The 20,462-nt window shown below is 34.3% G+C and overlaps 1 protein-coding gene across 1 annotated transcript in view; it reads right to left on the bottom strand.

The window, feature by feature from the left end:
- The window catches only part of KLHL1 (kelch like family member 1), a 200,390-nt gene that overhangs the window by 171,308 nt on the left and 8,620 nt on the right, over positions 1–20,462 (bottom strand). Inside the window, exon 2 of the mRNA XM_060191907.1 lies at positions 19,788–19,984. Coding sequence (XP_060047890.1) covers positions 19,788–19,984 — 197 coding nt within the window. The remainder of the gene's footprint in view (positions 1–19,787; positions 19,985–20,462) is intronic.

The raw sequence follows: 20,462 nt of genomic DNA, 5'->3' as shown, positions 1-20,462 counted from the left end.
CCAGCAACGATGACATCAACAAGAATTACAACAATAAAACAACAAGGGCAACAAAAGGGAATAAATAAAATATGTAAAAAAAAAAAAGAAAATGCATTACAAAGAAAAAAAAAGAAAATGCACTACAGGTATGTTAATAATACCAATTTCTTCTACTAATAGAATCCTTTGTCACACAGGCAGAGCCATCTCTATAGGATACTCTGCCTTTTGATAGGGAGCATGTCCTCAACTTTAGCTTTGTTCAGTCTTGGGTAAACAAGTCAGGGGAGTCAGGGGACATTAAGAAAAAAAAAAAAAAAAAAAACTTCTGAATCTACCACAAAACAGTAAACTAATTTTTTGACTTTTTCAGTTTATACCAGACTCAAGAAAATGAAAAAGCTTGGTATAATTCTCATTCCTTCTTTCTTCTTCCTCTTCCTCTTCTTCTTCTTCTTCTTCTTCTTCTTCTTCTTCTTCTTCTTCTTCTTCTTCTTCTTCTTCTTCTTCTTCTTCTCCTCCTCCTCCTCCTCCTCCTCCTCCTCCTCCTCCTCCTCCTCCTTCTTCTTCTTCTTTTTTTTGGTTCTGATTCTTCCTTTTTCTTTTCTTTTTTCCTAGTTTGGTTTATGAAACATTAATGGTATACTCTCATTTTCTTATGGCTGCTTATAAAAGTTGTATATGAATAACCTCACATTACAAATAGTTATAGAGTGAAGGGAAGCAATGAGTAAAAAGCTGTTTCTTGAATTTTCATTCACAAATACTCTTGTGAGAAAAAAAGGGATCAGCAGACATTTGCTTGCTCACATATTTTCTCTGACACAAAACACCTCACAAACATATAAACTTCCCTCTGCATGTACTCATAAAGGTACATGAAATAAACAAAAACATTAAATATACAAATACATAAACAGTCATAAATGTTAACCCCAACCCATTTTAACATATTCACAGTAGATTGTGCATAACAATTAACTGCCCCTGCTGTTTCAGCAACAACTTGTCAGATAATGAGGTTTTTGTATGTTAAAATGTAAATGATTTCCCTGACCAAATAACAAGGGACATCTATTTCTTTTCTGGGAGAAAGTGGAACCAGTAAATAACTGAAACTGGATTTTGATAGCAATAAGTTTTTTCTAAAAGCAAACTAAAAAAACATTCCCTTCTGTTAATAAAAACTGACACCTTATGTAAAATTGATATGGTTACACAGCAGGTCAATTCCTTCCACTATTTTCAACATCACTTATCCACTTATAATGTTTGTGTCCTGTAGAAAAAATGTATTAATGCAGACGTAATTCCTGTCAGTCGAAGTGAGTGCAATAACAGGATTTTTTTTTCTGTTTAGTTGATCTCACTTTTGTATACCATGTTTCCAATGAAAACGTACTTCAAAAATGGTAGCTATGCATAGACAAAAAATGGCATAGCCTAATTCATCCAGACTTACAATAACTTCTGAAACTATTTTATAGTTGATACATGTAACAAGTCTCTCTTAAATCTGGATCTCTTATATTGATAAAAACACATTCATTTCTAGTCAATAATACATAGACAGGCCTCGCCAAACTAACTCTATCATCATTCTCTCCCTTTTGTAATATTATCCTTGACTTCCTCCCCCTTTTCCTTACTCATGTGCTAACTTTATCAATAAGTTATTTACTTAAAAATGCAACCAAAGTAAGACTTTATCAAGTTTTAATTTAGAGAGACAATTAATGTCTAGTGGAAATTAGGAGTGATTAATTCTCATAAAGGACAATGTTAGATGAAAAAAGGTGTGAAAATAATTTTCTGGGATACTAAGAGATACAAAAAAGAAAAATTCAAGTTACACTTTAGGACTGAAAACTAACATTTCAAGGACACAGAGTGATAAGCAAAAGCTCTAGGTTGAAGAAGAAGAAAAAAATGTCAGAACACAGAGGGGGTGAACAGCAGAAAGCTATGAGTTTTCAGTATGATGAAATAGCAAGAGTTACAGGGAAATCAGATGATGTAGCTGTTAAAAAAGGAGAGGCACCAGATAATAAAAAAAATTCTGTATGCTAAAAGATAATAAGATGTAATTATTATAGTTGAGGGAACATTAAAGACATTTTAGCTGAAAGCAGATTTTTATATAAGAATTTTACTTAGTTATTTTTAATATTTATTTATTCGCTTTTGTTGCCCTTTTTTATTGTTATAGTTATTATTGTTGTTGATGTCATTGTTGTTGGATAGAACAGAGAGAAATGGAGAGAGGAGGGGAAGACAGAGATAGGGAGAAGAAGACAGACACCTGCAGACCTGCTTTAAGGCTTGTGAAGCAACTCTCCTGAGGGTGGGGAGCCGGGGGCTCGAACCAGGATCCTTATGCTGGTCCTTGCGCTTTGCACCACCTGTGCCATGTGCACTCAACCCGCTGCGCTACCGCCCAACTCTCCCCTTAAAACAGTTTTAATATGACTTAGATTGAAAGAAATTAACCACCTAACTCTGAAAATAAATAGAAAATTGTAACTTGTTTCTGCACAACAAAAGGAAACATCACCAAAACAGAAAGATATCCCAGCTAAATTAGAAATGATTTTTACATGTCATATATTAGACAAAAACCTAATAAACAAAACATATAGAGCTCACAAAACTAAGCAGTAACAGCAATAAAGAACCATTAATAAACAGGGAGAAGTTTATCTTTTCATTTCTTTGTATCTTTTTTTTGAGTAATGACTCAATTTACAGTATACAAGTCTTTCACTTTCTTTGTTAGTTAGGTTTATGCCTAGATACTTGATCATTTTAGCTGCTATACTGAACAGAATTGGTTTATTCTTCTGAGGATGTTTGCATAGAGGAATGTACAAGATTTTTGTACATAAATCTGTAACTTGAAAGCATACAATATTGTTTAATAATTTGTAGGATTTCCTTATGGATTCCTTAGAATTTTCTTGTATACTATTCAATCTTTCTGATCTATCATGTTGAAAAACTGTTACATATTATTTGTAAATAAGATGAGGTAAAGATAGGAAAGGGGGGTAAATATTGATTAATACCTATTAACCCCCAAATCCTTCAGAAGTACAATCAGGCCAAGTTGATTTTTCAATTTCTGCAACGACTAAATGGTCTCATAGTCAACTAAACTGAATCATCAGCCCATTCTCATTACTAGGCAATATAGAAAGGATAGAAATGGAGAAGCAAAACAAGAAAACATATTGGTTAGATTTGGTGAGTATACACAATAACGGTTTAGGAAAGAAGACATTTCAGGGCCCAGGTGATGGTGCACAAACACTACAGTGCAGGAGAAGCTGGGTCCAATCCCCTGGTCCTTCATAAGAGGTGAAGCAAGGCTGCAGGTGTCTCTCTGTATCTTTCAGTCTCTATATCCCTTGCCCTCTCAATTTCTCTCTGTAGATATTCAATAATAAGTAAATAAATATTTTTAAAAAGGAGATAACACAATTCAAAAAAAAATAAAATTCTACAGAGGGGCTGAGATCAAGGAGAAACATTAAAAATTAGTCTTGACTAGCGGGAAGGGCACATGTTCCTTCAAGATGAAAAATCAAACCTAGGTGTACTGACAGAAATGCAATAAAGCTTTTCACTAGTAACACACTTAAGACTCTAGGTATATATTTAATTCATGTTTGGCACTATTTTCTAAATACTTATTTTCCTTTTTGTTGCCCTTTTTATTGTTGTTGTAGTTACTGTTGTTGTTAGTGATGTCACTGTTAGATAGAACAGGAAGAAATGGAGAGAGGAGGGGAAGATAAAAGGGGAGAGAAAGATAGACACCTGCAGACCTGCTTCACTGCCTGTGAAGGGACTCCCCTGCAGGTGGGGAGCCAGGGGATCAAACCAGGATCCTGATGCCGGTCCTTGCACTTCGCCCAATGTGCGCTTATCCCTCTGCACTACTGCCTGACTAATGCTTGGCACTATTTTTCCTGAAAGTAATGACAAGACATTAGCCTTCTCTAGTACTTTTTTCATTTTTTTAATGGTCACCTCTGTCTTTGGAAAATATACTTTTTCAATAAATTAATAATATAATTGTAGTCTTAGAAATATTCCCAGAGGCAGAGAAACATAGCAGCTAATATTTGTACTCTAGATTTGAGTTTAAGATCTATAATTCATTAGCTGAGTTCCACTGAGTTCCAGTCTATCTTGGCGTTACTCTCGATCGTACCCTGTCATTTCACGAACATCTCATAAAAACTGCAGCAAAGGTGGGCGCAAGGAATCACATCATTGCAAGACTGGCCAGCTCCTCATGGGGCGCGAGCGCTTCCACACTACGATCATCATCTCTGGCATTATGCTATTCCACTGCAGAATACTGTGCCCCAGTATGGTTCCGTAGCCCCCATGTCCACTTGGTCGATTACAAACTATATTCCTCCATGAGGATAATTTCTGGAACCATCCGTTCCACCCCGGTTCCATGGCTGCCAGTTCTTAGCAACATCGCCCCACCAGATATTCGTTGGGATGCGGCATCATCTAAGTTCATTTCCCACGTCTACGCTCGACCGGACCTGCCAATATATGCGGATATCTTCGCCCACCCTGTCCAACGCTTGACGTCTCGTCACCCAATCTGGTCCCCTACGCCTACACTGAACTTCTCTGTTCCAGTCTCTTGGAAACAGAGTTGGCAGTCAGCTGAGGTAAAGAACAAACACCTCATCACAGACCCCTGCAAGCGTCAACCCGGCTTTGACCTAGCACGTTATGATTGGGCCCTCCTCAATCGCTTTAGAACAGGCCATGGCTGGTGCGCCGCTATGTTCCATCGCTGGGGAGCCAGAGACGACCTGAACTGCCCCTGCGGCTACAGACAGACTATGACCCACGCAGTCAACGACTGCCACCTCTCCAGATTCAAAGGAGGTCTCGAAACTTTACATCAGGCTCAACCTGATGCTGTCGACTGGCTACGGAAGAAGGGCAAACGCTAGAAGAAGAAGAAGACTGAGAAAGGCATTTCTTTTATTATTTGCCTTGGTCTGTTCATCTGTCAAATGTAAAGAATAATTTTACCTGTATTGTGGGGATGTCTTGCTAATTCATGTAAAATCATTTGTGTTAAGTTCTGGAGAATCACTACTAACTATTAACCTTCCATCTTTCTATTAAGTACTTGGCTTTTCAGAAATTGTGTCAACTCTTCCCACTGAATATATCTGATAAGAAATATTAAGCATACACGGAGGCTTTTTTTTTTCTTCCAGAACGGGGCTTTGTGCATTTCAACACTCCTAGAGCTACACATACATTCCAATAGGGATAAAGATGATAGGTAGGTAGGTAGGTAGGTAGGTAGGTAGGTAAGTAGGTAGGTAAGTGGTATATAGATAGGTAGATAGAGATTGCTAGAGCAAGAGGGAAAGACATTGCAATACCAGAGCTTCTCCAGTGTTAACGGTGCCAGAGCTTAAGCCTGGTGGACACATACTATGTACCTGTCCAATGTGATACCTTTTTTTAGTGCTTCTTTTAAAATATATAATTTCACATTGCCTATATCCATTTGAGTAGTAGCTTTTTCAAGCCAAAATACTTTATCATATAAAGAACTGTAGATGAAAAACATAAATATCTATCCCTAAATATGGTGAAATCAAATATTCTTTTTTTCACTGTATTTTACAGTCTTTAAAAAAGATGATCACTTTTGTCTTACAAAAGACCATTTACTTTGTCACATATGCAACTCAGATTCTAGCTTGGCTTCCAGAACATTGAATGAAGTCCTTAGTGCTGTGGTGTCTTTAATTCTTTGCCTTTTCTATCTCTATCTGAAAATTAAAATAAAATAAAGACTCATTTAATCGTGGAGGGGCTAGAATATGGGATTCTTCCTCTCTCAAATATCATCAGGAGGGAAGTATGAAAAGAGGTTTACTCACTGTTAGTCAGCTTGGAATTAGTGTCATGGCTCCTGAGTCATTAAGGTTCCAGGCTTTTCCTTTCAGTAGGTGTCCTATAGTTTTCTTAAGGACTGACTGGCTTTCAAAACACTAGTTGCTTCATCTGCTTTCCAAGCAACAGTAAAACTCAAGGAGAATATTTCTAAGGCCCATACAGAAAATTTGTACAACTCAGTAAGACAGGTAGCAACATTGAAGAGCTAAGTAAATATTTTCCAAATAAAGCTTAAGAATGTCCAATAATTATATGAAAAGGTTCTCAGCTTCACCAGGGATATGTAAATTAGAAAGACAATACATCAGTTCATATTCACTAGAATAACTATAATCAATCAGAAAGTTGGCAAGGATATAGAGATACAGAACCCTAGTCACTGCTGTAAGAATGTGAAAGGGTACAAGCTGGAAAAATAGTCTGGCAGTTCTTCGTAATGTTCGGCACAGAATTCAAGTAACCATGCCATTTGGGGTTACATGCCCCAAACAAATGAAAACATTATGCCCATTCAAGAACTTGCCTACAACTGTATACTATTCATTGGTGACTTCATTTTTAAACAACTCAAATGTCCATCAAAGCATTCACTGAGAAATAATATGGAATCATATCATACAATGTAATATACCTAGTCAATAAAAAGAAAATGAAACTCTGACACTTGCTACAATGCAAATGAGTCTTGAAAATATTACATATTAAGTGAAAAAAGTCAGCATCCAAGAAATTCCCTACGTATGATTCCACATCTATGAAGTATCTATAGTTATAAAATCTTGGAAGTTGGGCAGTAGCACAGCAGGTTAAGCGCACGTGGCATGAAGCGCAGGGACCGGCATAAGAATCCCAGTTCGAGCCCCCAGCTCCCCAACTGCAGGGGAGTTGCTTCACAGGCAGTGAAGCAGGTTTGCAGGTGTCTATCTTTCTCTCCCCTCTGTTTCTTCCCTTCCTCTCTCCATTTCTCTTTGTCCTATCTTACAATGACGACAACAATAATAACTACAACAATAAAAAAGAAGCAACAAAAGGGGGAATAAATAATAAAATTTAAAAATTTTAAAAAAGAAAATCCTTACAGATAAAATCAGCTTATTAATAGCATACACTTGGGGAGTTAGAAGGGACTGAATTTAAATTTGATAGATACAAGGATGCCATTTGCAATGATGAAAATATTCTGACACTTATAATAGTAATAAATCCATATTTTTGAATGTAAAAAAACACTACAGTGGATTCTTTATGTTGGTGAATTACACTGTAGGTATAGTATATCTCAATAATACCGTTTTCTATTAAAGTATTTGGAAGTAGAAAAATGTTCATTTATTTTTCCACAATCATTTGCTCAACCCCTGCTGTTTTCAGATAGTCTATTGGTGACAACACTAAGATTTTATTACATAATGATAAAATGGCACTTACTCACATTTCTCAGAAATGTGTTCACATTTCATGAAATTTAAAATTTAACAAGATATTTGGAAAAGCATAATCTTTTAGGGGACCACAAGTGACTAGTCATAAATAAACTTCATAATGTTGCAGTTAATAACAGAGATCTTAAGTGAATCATTCAAAGACAGTTTTATTAAACACAGTTACAAAGCTCCAACTCATAATTTTCTATGTAATTTGTTCCTTACACTTTACTTTCTTTGTCTGCTTCAAAGGTGTTGAAATCTCAAATGTATTTAGTGATAAAGAGGTAAAAGAAATTTTTGAAAGAATAATTATAAAGTAAAACTGCTGTTATGAAATTAAAGCAGCCCTTGTGGGGAACATATTCTGGAAAAGTAAGTAACTAAATAAATGTAGTCAGTCTAGTTTCTTTAAAGGAGAATTTGAGCTACTATTTAATATAGTCCACCAAGTGGAATTATGTCCACAAGACCATGCTAATATTTTAGCTGTTTATTTTTTTCCAGAAATCTCAGTAGTCTACTCTCTATTTCACTTTACAAATGAACTTCAATGAGTGGAAAGCATCCTCATGTATTATCTATTAGATTTTATGCCACATTATGTTTTAATATTTTATTTTAATGAGAGCTATATAGAGAAATAGAGACAAGAACTGCTTACCTGTGTTGTTAGGGATTGAACCTGGGACCTCAGGGATAAATGTCCTTTGCATAATATTTAATGTTAAGAAACACTGAGATCCTATTTTTACAAAATGTCATTAACTCATGATTAGTATTTTAGTTGTCATAAATACTTTAGTGTTAAAATAGCTATAGCAACAACTAATGTTCCTTTCAAAATCTAATTCTGACGTGCCTTATACTGTCTTAAAATAAGACTTAACAAAAAGTTACATTGCTTTAGTTTACTTCTTTGGCAATAAAATCAACCTATTGTCTACTAATTTTTGATATTAAAGAACATCATTGAATAGTTACTCATGTATACATTATCTTGTTCAGTCAAAGTTTTCTTAAAGCTGATAAATTTTTCATCCCTTGATGTATCAATAAAAGCTTTTTATTTAGATCTGGAACCCGAATTTTCATTGATTTTCAACTCTATTACCTAGGTTGCCAATAATTAATTTATAAAACTTAATATTATTTTACATAATTTTTGGTTACTACTGAGCTTATTTGTCCTTTTCTGGGTTACATCAATCTTATATTTGCCTTTTTGAAATAAAATAAGGCAGTAATCTTAGAGAATTTTTATAACTTAAGATGGAAAAAAGTGAATGTCAATTTACTATGACAGATTTCAAGTCCGCTCATCAAACTGTCCACTATTTTTATTCTAAACGTTCTAGTAAAATAATCTTTTCAGTGCCAAGTGTTGTTTCAGTCTACTGACAACCATCCCAAATCACTAAGTATTTTCTTTCTCACCAGTTGAAGCGAACTGTTTAAATGCAAAACACATAATTGACCACTTTAAAAAACAAAACATACTGTACAATTCTTGAGAGCAGGTGGGATTTATAAGTTTTCAATATTTAGTGACATCCTTTCTCCATAATTTTTCTGAATAAATACAAAATTTCAACTGGCCAAATTCTTCTTCCAAAAAGGAAGTGCATCATTTCATCCACAGTGACAGCTTTCAGCTCATACAACAAAGAGAGCTTATCTAATGGATATATATATATATATATATATATATATATCCATTGAATATATATATATAGTGAATATATATATATATATATATATATTCACTGTTGTTCACCTTTTCTTTGTACTTTCCTAGTCCTATAGAACATTTATTAAAAAAATGAAACTGTGAAAGTTAACAGGATAATGATGATTGTAATCCAAGTGCATAAGCATATAACCTGAGCTGGCTCAGATCTAAAAACAATGGAAACTTATAAAATGTAGTAGTTAAAAGCAAAGCCTTACTTATAATTGACATGAATCAATGCAGATACAGATTTCCATTTGTTTATGAAAATGTATGCATATCTGTCTTAATTATTCACTACAACAAATCCTACTTTGAACTTCATTAATTTCTTTAGATTCTTCGAAATATATTTATTTGAAAATACCTGCAGGTGGGAGGGGGGCAAGATGGTTATGCAAAAAGACTTTCATGCCTGAGTATGAGAGTACACTGTTTATATATAAGGTCCAGAACCAAGGAAGCTCTGATAGACAGAGGAGTAAGTTTAGTGTCTTTTCTTATTAAGTATGCATAATAAAATGGGAATTCAGTTCAAGTATCTTTAATGTTGTTCAAGTAAATGACATAATTTTTCAAAATATTTTAGTTATATTGATTTACATTAGCAATCATATATGAAAGTGGATACATTTTCCTGGTATTAAATCTTCTATTATTCTGTACCTTTTGTGTGGGATCACCGGGTTTTATAATTATGCTATTCTGACACAGTGACCCTCCATTAAAACTAAACTAAAACCATAACTGTCATTTGAAATACTTTAAAATATTAAATACATATCTGAGTGAAAATAAATACACTAGAAATTTATGTTTTGAAATTTTATTTATTTTTTTCTTGTTTGTTTTTTCTTTTTGGCCATGTTGAGGTATTATATATGTGCAATTTTACTGCTAGGGGCTGCATTTGCATTCAGATAAGTAGAGGGGGACAGAAAAGAAAGAAACCACAGCCCTAGAACTTCTTCTGATATCAAAGCACCTTACATGTACTGTCTGTGCCTGAACTCGACCAGACACATGGAAAGGCACATGCCTCATCTCAATTTATCTTAACCTAAAAATGTGCATAATACATGTCTGGACCTGACCCTCACCACACAGGATGGAATCAGCATGCTATTTTTTTCTTTGCATTTCTCCCTCTATCTTTGTGGCCTTTAATTTGAAAAAAAAAAATTTAGAACACTACAGCCCAGTGATGATGAAAAAAAGTACTATATATAAAATGCATGTCTCTTATTACACAGATTTGATAAAACTGATTAAAAAAGTAATAAGCTCTAAAGACAATGGATACAAACTGCACTTATTTGTAAACATGTTTAAGAAGATATGAATGAATAGGTGTACTATAAATACATTTGTTTGGGCAGAAGAATAATAAATAATACTTCAGATTATTAACAGCCATATTTAAGTTGTTAAACTTTATAATAGTTTGTTTCAAAACAGCAATTTCCTTTCAAAAACCATGTATCAAAATTAGAAAAATATCATCCTAAGAATTAGGAGCAATGTGGTGAACTCCAGAAGTATCTGATAATCCAACAGAATTTACTTTTCCGTGAATTTTATCTGACTATACTATAAATTTCTAAAAGCATCCTCTGACAAATATTATCTTCCCCATCTTTATCTGTATAATGGGCAGATTGGGTTTTTCCTCAAGCAAATATTGATTTATCATGTTGCTTGTAAGTTATAATCAATTCTTCTACCTTTTATTATTATTTTATTTATTTATTCCCTTTTGTTGCCCTTGTTGTTTTATTGTTGTAGTTATTATTGTTGTTATTGATGTCATCGTTGTTTGATAGGACAGAGAGAAATAGAAAGAGGAGGGGAAGACAGAGAGGGGGAGAGAAAAGATAGACACCTGCAGACCTACTTCACTGCCTGTGAAGCGACTCCCCTGCAGGTGAAGAGCAGGGGCTCGAACCGGGATCCTTACACCAGTCATTGCATTTCGAGCCACGTGCGCTTAACCCGCTACTGCCGGACTCCCTTTATTATTCTTTTAAGGTTTACTATTAAAGATTTTTTAAAATATAGTCCTTAACAGAAAAAGTGAAATTAAAGGGAAAAAATTTAAAGAGAAACATAAAATGAAATAGTTCTATAAAAGTTGATTTATTACATCATCAGAAAAATAAATATTTTATACAATTAGTCCATAACATGGTAATTATTATAAAACTTTCTTGTGCACAAAGCGATAATTTTTATTTTGTGTGAAGTAAATTGATTTTACTCATTTAAGGGCTGTGCTTTATAAACTGAAAAAGGAACAATAACAAAAAATATTTCTGACTTCCATTTCTGTGTCATCATGAAGTCTTTCTGAATTTTTTTTTCCCGGAGCACTGATTAGCTCTGACTTACGGTGATGCCAGGGATTGAAGCTGAGACTTCGCTATCTACCCTTAACCTGAACTATTTTAATAATGAACCTGAACTATTTTAATAATGTAGAAAAACTACTTAATATAGAAGAGAATTCTACATAGCAAGTGATTGAAATAATTAAACACAAATGGATTATTTGTAAATTACTATAAAAACCTTTTAAATATGTGCTTACTGCATTTCTTTGAAACTTTGTTAATTTTATTCTTCCTGCAGCATGGACTCAAGACATACAGTATCTCTACAAAAATTTAAAATCTGTTGGACAAAAAAGAAAACCACTTCTAATTAGAATTTTATGTAGATGATTCTAGATGCTGTAGCTCTGTGTTTTAGAAATAGGTTAGTATAAGAGTGAAAAATAAAAGTAGGCAAATAAAAACTGTAATGAATACAAGTCTTCACATGTAGATGAATATTGCCAATTATATCATCATCAGTAAAAACAACAAGGAATAAATATTTTTATAATATAATCTTTTCCAGTTTGAATATAAAAAACAAAAAGGCAGTATTTCAAGAGTATCTGGTAGATAAAAAAATTGTGTCTAAAATACACCATTTAATAACATAATTTCCACTGGATACTCTCTGTGCTTATGTTTAGCAGTTGGAAATGTCATAAATGTGTATCTAATTGCCGAGTTACTTTATAGAAACCTGATAATTACAAAGCCCTATACAGTCAAGTGCAATTATGTGAGTGGATAATTATTTGTCATCATGTTACTACTTTTATACATACATATTAATCTATCCAGTGTAATCTGAATATTCTGTTTCACTTAACACTCTATATAATAGTCAAGTCACTCCTTCAAGGTGACTTAAAAAAAACCCACAAATTAGCATTCAATATACTAGAATTATACCAAGTATTGAAAGTTAGAACACAAAAGAAAATGGCCTGTAAAGAGTTGTCAGACTAATTTAGGGACAAAGTGTGTAAAGAAATACACACACAGGGCAATAAAAATAGATCATTCACCAATCCTTCCATATGCTAGAGACCATAAAGTGTTACTAGCAGTTTGCCTTCAAGTCATTCACTGTACTCACACAGGTACCTGCATGTCTTTTCAGTTTACAGAGATGTTCTGGGGGAAAAAATCTGAGAATACTGGAGGAGTGAGTATGCTTTTGATGACTTGGAAAACAAGAAATTTAAAAGTTCATCAGAGAAAATTCAGATGTATTTTTGCAACCCAGCCGCTATCAAGATGGGTATACTTACAAGGATATGTTTTTAAATCAACCACAAAACAAGAACTAGAAACAAGCAGGTGAGAAAAACTTCTAAAGACCAGCCAGAAAATCATTTAAATAGTAACAACAATAGAGACAAAGTGTTAAGATCTAAATGTAGATAACAATATCTAAAATAATTGTCAAGAAAATTACAAAAATAAATACTGCTTTTGAGATAAATAAGAAAGAATCAGAACCAACAAAGAAGTTAATTCAATACCAAAATAGTGGAAAATCTTGAATGATTGGATACTAGGACAATTAAAAAATGGCAAAGATAGCCTAAATTAGATGAAGACATATTCATGATTAAACAAGGATTGGAAGCAAATGTGTGATCACAAATTATGAAGTGTAAAACACTCACTTTAAAATATGAGACCTGAGAGAGAGATTTGTGATCTAGAAAGATAAGTGGTCAAAAAAATTTCCTTCACTAAAATAGTAACCCATGAGCATATGGAGAACATCATAGATTCTGTTGCCAAAGCAATTTATAGTTATTTCAAACTCAACAGACATGATACAACACATAATCTATTCATATTCTCAAAAATAAAGACAGAGTTGTTGAGAATGTTAAGTTCCTACATTAGTTTTAGTTTATTCTATGACAGAAAATACATTTTAAAGTACCCAAAGGGGAGAGGTGTTCACATTGTGTGATAAATTGCAAGAACAGTTTAAGCAGCTGCAAGAAAAGATTTTTATTAATAATTAATAATTTCAAATTAGACCAGAAGGGTCAATGAGTCCTTTGGATACAGAAGCATACTGGTCTTTGGCTTAACTAAATAAGGAACTCCTAATTGTAATGAACTGTATAATTAAATGACTGCAAGTTGGACTTAAAAAATTCTGTTAGTGAACTATCCATTTACATTGAATTTATATGGTTTATATAATTTGTTTTTATTTTATTAATTTTATTTAGTTATTGGGGAATTAATGTTTTACATTCAATAGTAAATACAATGGTTTGTATATGCATAACATTTCTCAGTTTTCCATATAACAATACAATCCCCATGAGGTCCTCTGTTAACCTTTTTGGACCTGTATTCTCCTGACCCCACCTACCCCAGAGTCTTTTATTTTGGTGCAGTATGCCAATTCTGTAGTTTTCTTTTTTGGTTGTGTCCCTGTCTGCTTTTGGTATCAAAGTGATGTTGGCTTCACAGAAGCTGGAAGGGAGTATTCCAGTGTCTTCAATCTTCTGGAAGACTTTTTAAAGTAGAGATATTAGTTCTTCTTTGATTTTGTAGAATTCATTTGTAAAACCATCTGGTCCAGGACTTTTATTCTTGGAAAGGTTTTGATAACTGTTTCAATTTCATTAGCTGTGATATGCCTGGTCATGTTATCTAGTTCCTCTTTATTTAGTTTTGGAAGTTGGTAGGTATCTAGGCAATCATCCATTTCTTCCAGGTTCTCTAGCTTGGTAGCATATAGTTATTCATAGAAGCCTCGCATGATATGTTGAATTTCTGCGGTTTCTGTTGTGATATCTCCTCTTTCATTTAGTATCTGATTTATTTGGGTCTTCTCCCTTTTTGTTTTTTGAGTCTGGCTAAATGTTTGTCCATTTTGTTCACTCTTTCAAAGAATCAACATTTACTTTTGTTGATCTTTGTATTTTTTTTATTTTCAAAGTTATTGATTTCTTCCCTAACATTAGTGATTTCTATCCTTCTGGTTGCTTTAGGGTTCCTTTGTTCTTCTTCCAGGTCTTATATTAAATCAGACTCTTTATTTGTGCTTTTTCTTGTTTCCTAGTGTGTGCTTGTATGGCTATGAACTTCCCTCTCAGTACTGCCTTAGCTGTGTCCCAAATATTTTTATAGCTTGTGTCTCTATTTTCATTGAACTCTCAAAATATTTTGATTGCTTCCTTTTTTTCCTCTTTTACCCAGTAGTTGTTAAAGACTGTACTTTTGAGCTTCCACATTCTAGGACTCTTACTAATCTTTTGTTGATTGTTCAGTGTTAGTTTAATTCCACTATGGTCTGAGAATATGTTTAGGATATTTTTAATGCTCTTGAATTTGGTGATGCTGTCTTTGTGGCCTAACATATGGTCTATCCTTGAGAATGACCCACGTGGACTTTAGTACAATGTGTATTCCAGTTTCATGGGATGAATGACTCTGAAAATGTCCAATAATTCTAGTTTATCTATCAACTCATTTAGCTTCCTCATTTCTTTATTGATTTCCTGCCTGGATGATCTGTCAAGTTGAGAGAGTGGGGTATTGAAGTCCCCTACTATGACTGTGTTGCTGTTAATATATTGCTGTAGTAGATGTTTGATGTATTTAGATGGCTTCTTCTTGGGTGCATAGATGTTAATAATAATTGTTAAGTCCTCTTGACTGACTGATCCACTGAGCATTAAGTAATGTCCATCCCTATCTTTTTAAGTTTTATTTATTTTAAAGTCTATCATGTCAGATATGAGAGTAGCTGTTCCTGCCCTTTTTTGTGGGCCATGCCTTGTATGATCATTTTCCATCTTTTCACTTTGAGTCTGTGCTTGTCTTGTTGAGTTAGGTGGGTTGCCTGTAGACAGCATATTATTGAGCTGCGTTTTCTGACCCATCTTCCTACTCTGTGCCTTTTAATAGGTAAATTCAGGCCACTTAGATTTATTGATATCAAAGTTTGAAGATAATTTAACGCCATTCTTGTAGAGTTTTAGAGTGTTCTGATCTTCGATTTATGGTGGTCTTACTGTTTATAGGAGACCTTTCAGAACTTCTTTCAGGGCAGGTTTGGTGATAGTGGATTCCTTCAACTGTTGCTTGTCTGAGAAGGTTTTTATGCCTCCATCTGGTCTGAATGACAGTCTAGCAGGATACAGTAGTCTTGGTTGAAAGCCTTTCTCATTGAGCACTTGATAGATATCTTGCCATTCTCTTCTGGCCTGTAGTGTTTGTGTGGAGAAGTCTGCTGCTAATCTTATGGGTTTTCCTCTGTAGGTGACTCTTTGTTTTTCTCTTGTAGCCTTCAGGATCCTTTCTTTATCCTTATTCCTTTCCATTCTAAATAGGATGTGTCTTGGTGTCTTTAAGTTTGGGTTAATTCTGTTTGGGACCCTCTTGGCTTCTTAAATCTTTATGTCTTTGATGTTGTCTAGACTAGAGAAGTTTTCAGCTATTATGTCCTGAAGAATGCTTTCATCCTTTCCCTCTCTTTCTTCCTCTGGTAAGCCAATAATTCATATATTGTTTCTTTTGAAGTCATCCCATAGGACTCTGTTGTTGTTTTCAGTATCTCTTAATCTCTTTTTGAGATCTCTTACTTCTTTTTTAGTTGTCTCTAATTCATCCTCGATCTTGCTAATTCTGTCTTCAGCCTCATTGATTCTATTCTCTCTCCCCTCTACTGTTTTGTGAACTTCATCTATGTTGTTACCTTGTTCTGATACTGTTTTAGCTTGTTCAGCTAGTTGTGTTCTTAGCTCAGCTATTTCAGCTTTCAGCTCTCTAATAACCTTGCGATAATTAGTGTTTTCTTCCAGAGTGTCATTTGTTGTTTCTGCATTTCTGATGACAATTCTTTCAAACTCTTTACTCACTCCAGTGATTATTTCCTTAGCCAGTGTTTGGATGTTGATCTTATTATTTTGTGCTTCAACCTTTGGTGGGCTTATCACTGTACTCTTGTCTTGGTTCATTTCTCCAATATTTCTTCTTGTTGGTTTAACCATTTTATATAGTATGTTATGAGTTCTCTCTCTCAGTACTTTTCAAATTACTGATCACTCTTGCCTGGATTGACTTGTGTCTAATTAAGGTAATTAAAGGGTTCACAGTTGTGGAAATTAAAAATTGTTTCAATAGTATTTTAATCCCTAAATTGGAGCACAGTGGCTTAAACACGTCTTTTGTTCTTTTTCTTCCCTGTATGCTATGGAACCCTGAAGGATTTTAAACTATAAGTAGACTCCTTAGCTTACTCACTGATTCCTGTGCAAGACAAAAAGCAGGGTGGGGCAGAGATAATCCAGTTGTTATGAAAAGAGACTTTCATAGCCCCACCGCTAGGCCACAAAGGTAGAGATCTTCTCCTGAGTTTGTTTGTTAGTTCTCTGTCCCCTGGTGTCAGCACAGGGCCTCCCTGATGCTGCTCCAGATTCTGAGGACAGTAGCAGTGGAGACTCACAGTTGAATTTGGTGAGTCTCAGGGGAGTCCTCTCCTCCCTTCAGCTGTCTTTTTGTTGGCAAAACAGACTGGAGGTGGTGTCTCAACTGGTAAACCACCAGACTGTTACCACCCAATCTCTCCCTAGGCTCCTGTCTGTCCCTGAGCCACATGTGTTTGCACTCACTGGTGATTGGTGATCTGGTGTGTTCCTTAAGTCGATCCAGTCCTGTCTTGTTGTGGTCCCAGGTGGTCTCCCTTGGTATTCCTAGTTGACCCAGGAGAGGAGAGGAGAGAAACACAGCTGCTGCTGCTCCATAGCCCTGCCTCCAGAAGTCCAATTCATATAATTTCAATAGTAGTATTGTGCCCTGTTATGAAAAATTGATACAACAACAACAATTGATACAGCAACAACAAGAAAGAAACTGGCCCTCTAATTACAAAGCATGTACCTCAAATTCACTTCTTTTCTTAAAAAAAAAATATTTATTTATTTATTTATTCCTTTTGCTGCCCTTGTTGTAGTTATTATTATTGTTGTTGATGATGTCATCATTGTTGGATAGGACAGAGAGAAATGGAGAGAGGAGGGGAGGACAGAGGGGATAGAGAAAGATAGACACCTGCAGACCTGCTTCACCGCCTGTGAAGCGACTCCCCTGCAAGTGGAGAGCCAGGGGATTGAACCTGGGTCCTTATGCCGGTCCTTGCACTTTGCGCCATGTGCACTGAACCCTCTGCGCTACCGCCTGACTCCCCTCAAATTCACTTCTATATTTTAATGTAGTATACTAATTTGCTTAAAGGATTAAAAAAGGAAAGTAAAATAAAATAGAAATTCTATGTCAAATGACTGTTATTAGTGATTTGACAAGGTATTAAGTATCAAAAATGGGGCTTTTTAGTAAATAATAATCATAAAGTGTAATGAGAAGTATTTCAGATATTGCAGATTCATCTGTTATATACAAAAGGCAAGTTCCATTCTTTACACTAGTTGTTTCAATAATGTCAATAAAAATGCTAATAACTTTAATAATAATGAAGTTGGCTAGCATCTTAAATATGCCAGACTATTAAGGGCTTTATGTTATTAGTCAAGAATATTAAACATGATTGGTATGAAACAACTAGAAGTAATTAATCCTTTCTAAAGTGGAAATAATTAAAACAAACATCTATGACTGTGGGAAGTTGGTTCAGTGACAGCAGAGTGCATACCTTGCATATATAAGCAATTGGGTTCAGTCTCAGTATCATGTGAGAGCAAACAACATAGTAAAGAGTAGATGTGCATAGGTAGAATACTGCCTTTAATTCTGTTATACACACATACACACACACACACACACACACACACACACTTCTAAGGTATGAAGTTCACACATTTAGATTGTAAAACTCATGTGTTATAAAGCTGTTAAAATGCAGCTATATGACTATGTAGAGAAAAACTAGAAATGAGAAAATAAAACAAACAAATTATAAAAGAAGTACTTATTAAATGATAGTCACTCAGCTTACACCCATTATATGAAATATCAAATCGACAAAAATGTGAAACAGTTCACATATTTAAATATTTCAGGCACGTGAATTCTAATGCTCATTATTGTGATGTATATACTATTAGTGGGAATTTTATCCATGAATCACAGAGGCATAGTCATACCAACTATTGTGTTATCATAAAAGTCAGGATGTATTTTTCCTATGTAAAAAATACATCATGACATTTCTGACAACCCAGTATAATATGTGATAATGAAAAGTGTATTAACTTGTATGGCTATTAACAAAATACAATAAACTAGGTCACTTAAGCAACAGGAATTTATTTTTCAAACCTCCGGAGTCTAGAAAGAACACACATGTAGGTTAATTGAGTTTTCGGTAAAGGCTATTTCTCTAGACTTCAAATGGCCACCATGTGAAACTTCAGATGGTGTCCTTATATAAGAGAGAGAAAGAATGCTAACTTTCCAGCCTTCTTATAAGGACTTTGTGTCACCTTACAAGCTCACTCAAGCCTGATTGTCTTCCAAAGTTCCCTTCTCAATCACAATGGGGTTTAGGATTTCAACATTAAAATTTAGTTTATACAAATCAGTCCATAGTTGAAAGCATATTAAACAAACACGGAAGAAACATTTTGACTGTGGAATTAGCTGTTAGCTTTTCACTAGGAACAAAAGAGAAGAATGAGCCCATGTGGAATTATAAAATGACTGTTCATCAGGAGCAATTAAGAAAATTCACTTAAACAAGCTTTTAAGAAATCACAAATAATCAATATGTACGTACACTGATCACATAATGTAAGTGAAGTTAGGAAACAATAATAAATTCTACCATACAGTACATTTTCCCAGAAATCATAATATATGCTTCATTATATTACATAATAAAATTTTGTATCAATCATTCCTGACTGAAGTTAGACTAAGATATTTCTCAATGCAGTACACCAACAACACTTGTTTTAACTTTTCTCAATACATCTGTATCACTGTTATCAAAATATGACCTTTTCTAGGAGGTCAAGAGAGTACATGGACGGGGTAGGGTATCAGCTTTGTCATAAACATGCCAAAGACTCAAGCTTCATCACCACAAGGGAAGTGCTCTGTATGGCACCAGAGGAAGCTCTAGTATAATAGACTCTCTCTCTCTCTTTCTCTCTCTCTCTCTCTCTCTCTCTCTCTCTCTCTCTCTATATATATATATATATATATATATACATATACATATACATATACATATACATATACATATATATATATATACATATATATATATATATATACCTGTGAGGAGTGAAATCATAGTTACTTGTGGCCATAGATTTCTAAAAGTAAACAAACAAATGAATAAACAGATTTACTTACCATGGTGTAACTATGGGCCACCTTCATTAGTTCAATGCATCCTTGGGCATCTGCAAATGCTCGAATTCCTAAACAGTTGGAAGGATGCAACAGCTTCATGAGGAAATGACAACACACATCTACGACTTGAGGAAGCTGAAGAAGACAGGCTGCAGCAAGAAGGTTCTCAATGGTATCTTCCTTTAATTCCAAGCAGCCTAAGTGGCAAGTGAAGAGAATAGAACTGTTCAAATAAAACAGTATCTTAGAAATAATTGTGTTACGCAAAGCACCTGGCCAATCTGCTACACAGTCTCAGAACGTAAGATTGTTAATCAAGATAAATTTTAACTCACAGACGGCTAGTAATTGTTTTAGCCACTTTGATTTTCTCAATTCATTTAATCTTCAAAATCATATAGTACAGTCAAGTAAAGTTATCTAAATTATCTGTATCCAATTCGGTAGAAGTTATGGTTGTTCCCTTGGTTATACATTTAGAAAAGAAGAAATGGCTTTCATAATGTATCTCTGTAAGTTTAAGAAAGCAAAATAATCACCATTTTTGAAAATACACACTTATACATTGCTTATGAATTACCTTTTGTGGGTGATTACTTTATAAACATATTCATATAGATTTTACATGTATGTGCTATAGGTTGCTAATTTTGCATCTAACTAGGTGTATCCTTT

Source organism: Erinaceus europaeus, chromosome 5, assembly GCF_950295315.1.
Source record: "Erinaceus europaeus chromosome 5, mEriEur2.1, whole genome shotgun sequence".
Lineage (NCBI taxonomy): Eukaryota > Metazoa > Chordata > Mammalia > Eulipotyphla > Erinaceidae > Erinaceus > Erinaceus europaeus.
Note: the sequence above shows the minus strand (reverse complement) of the source record. Positions and strands in the feature narration are given on the sequence as shown.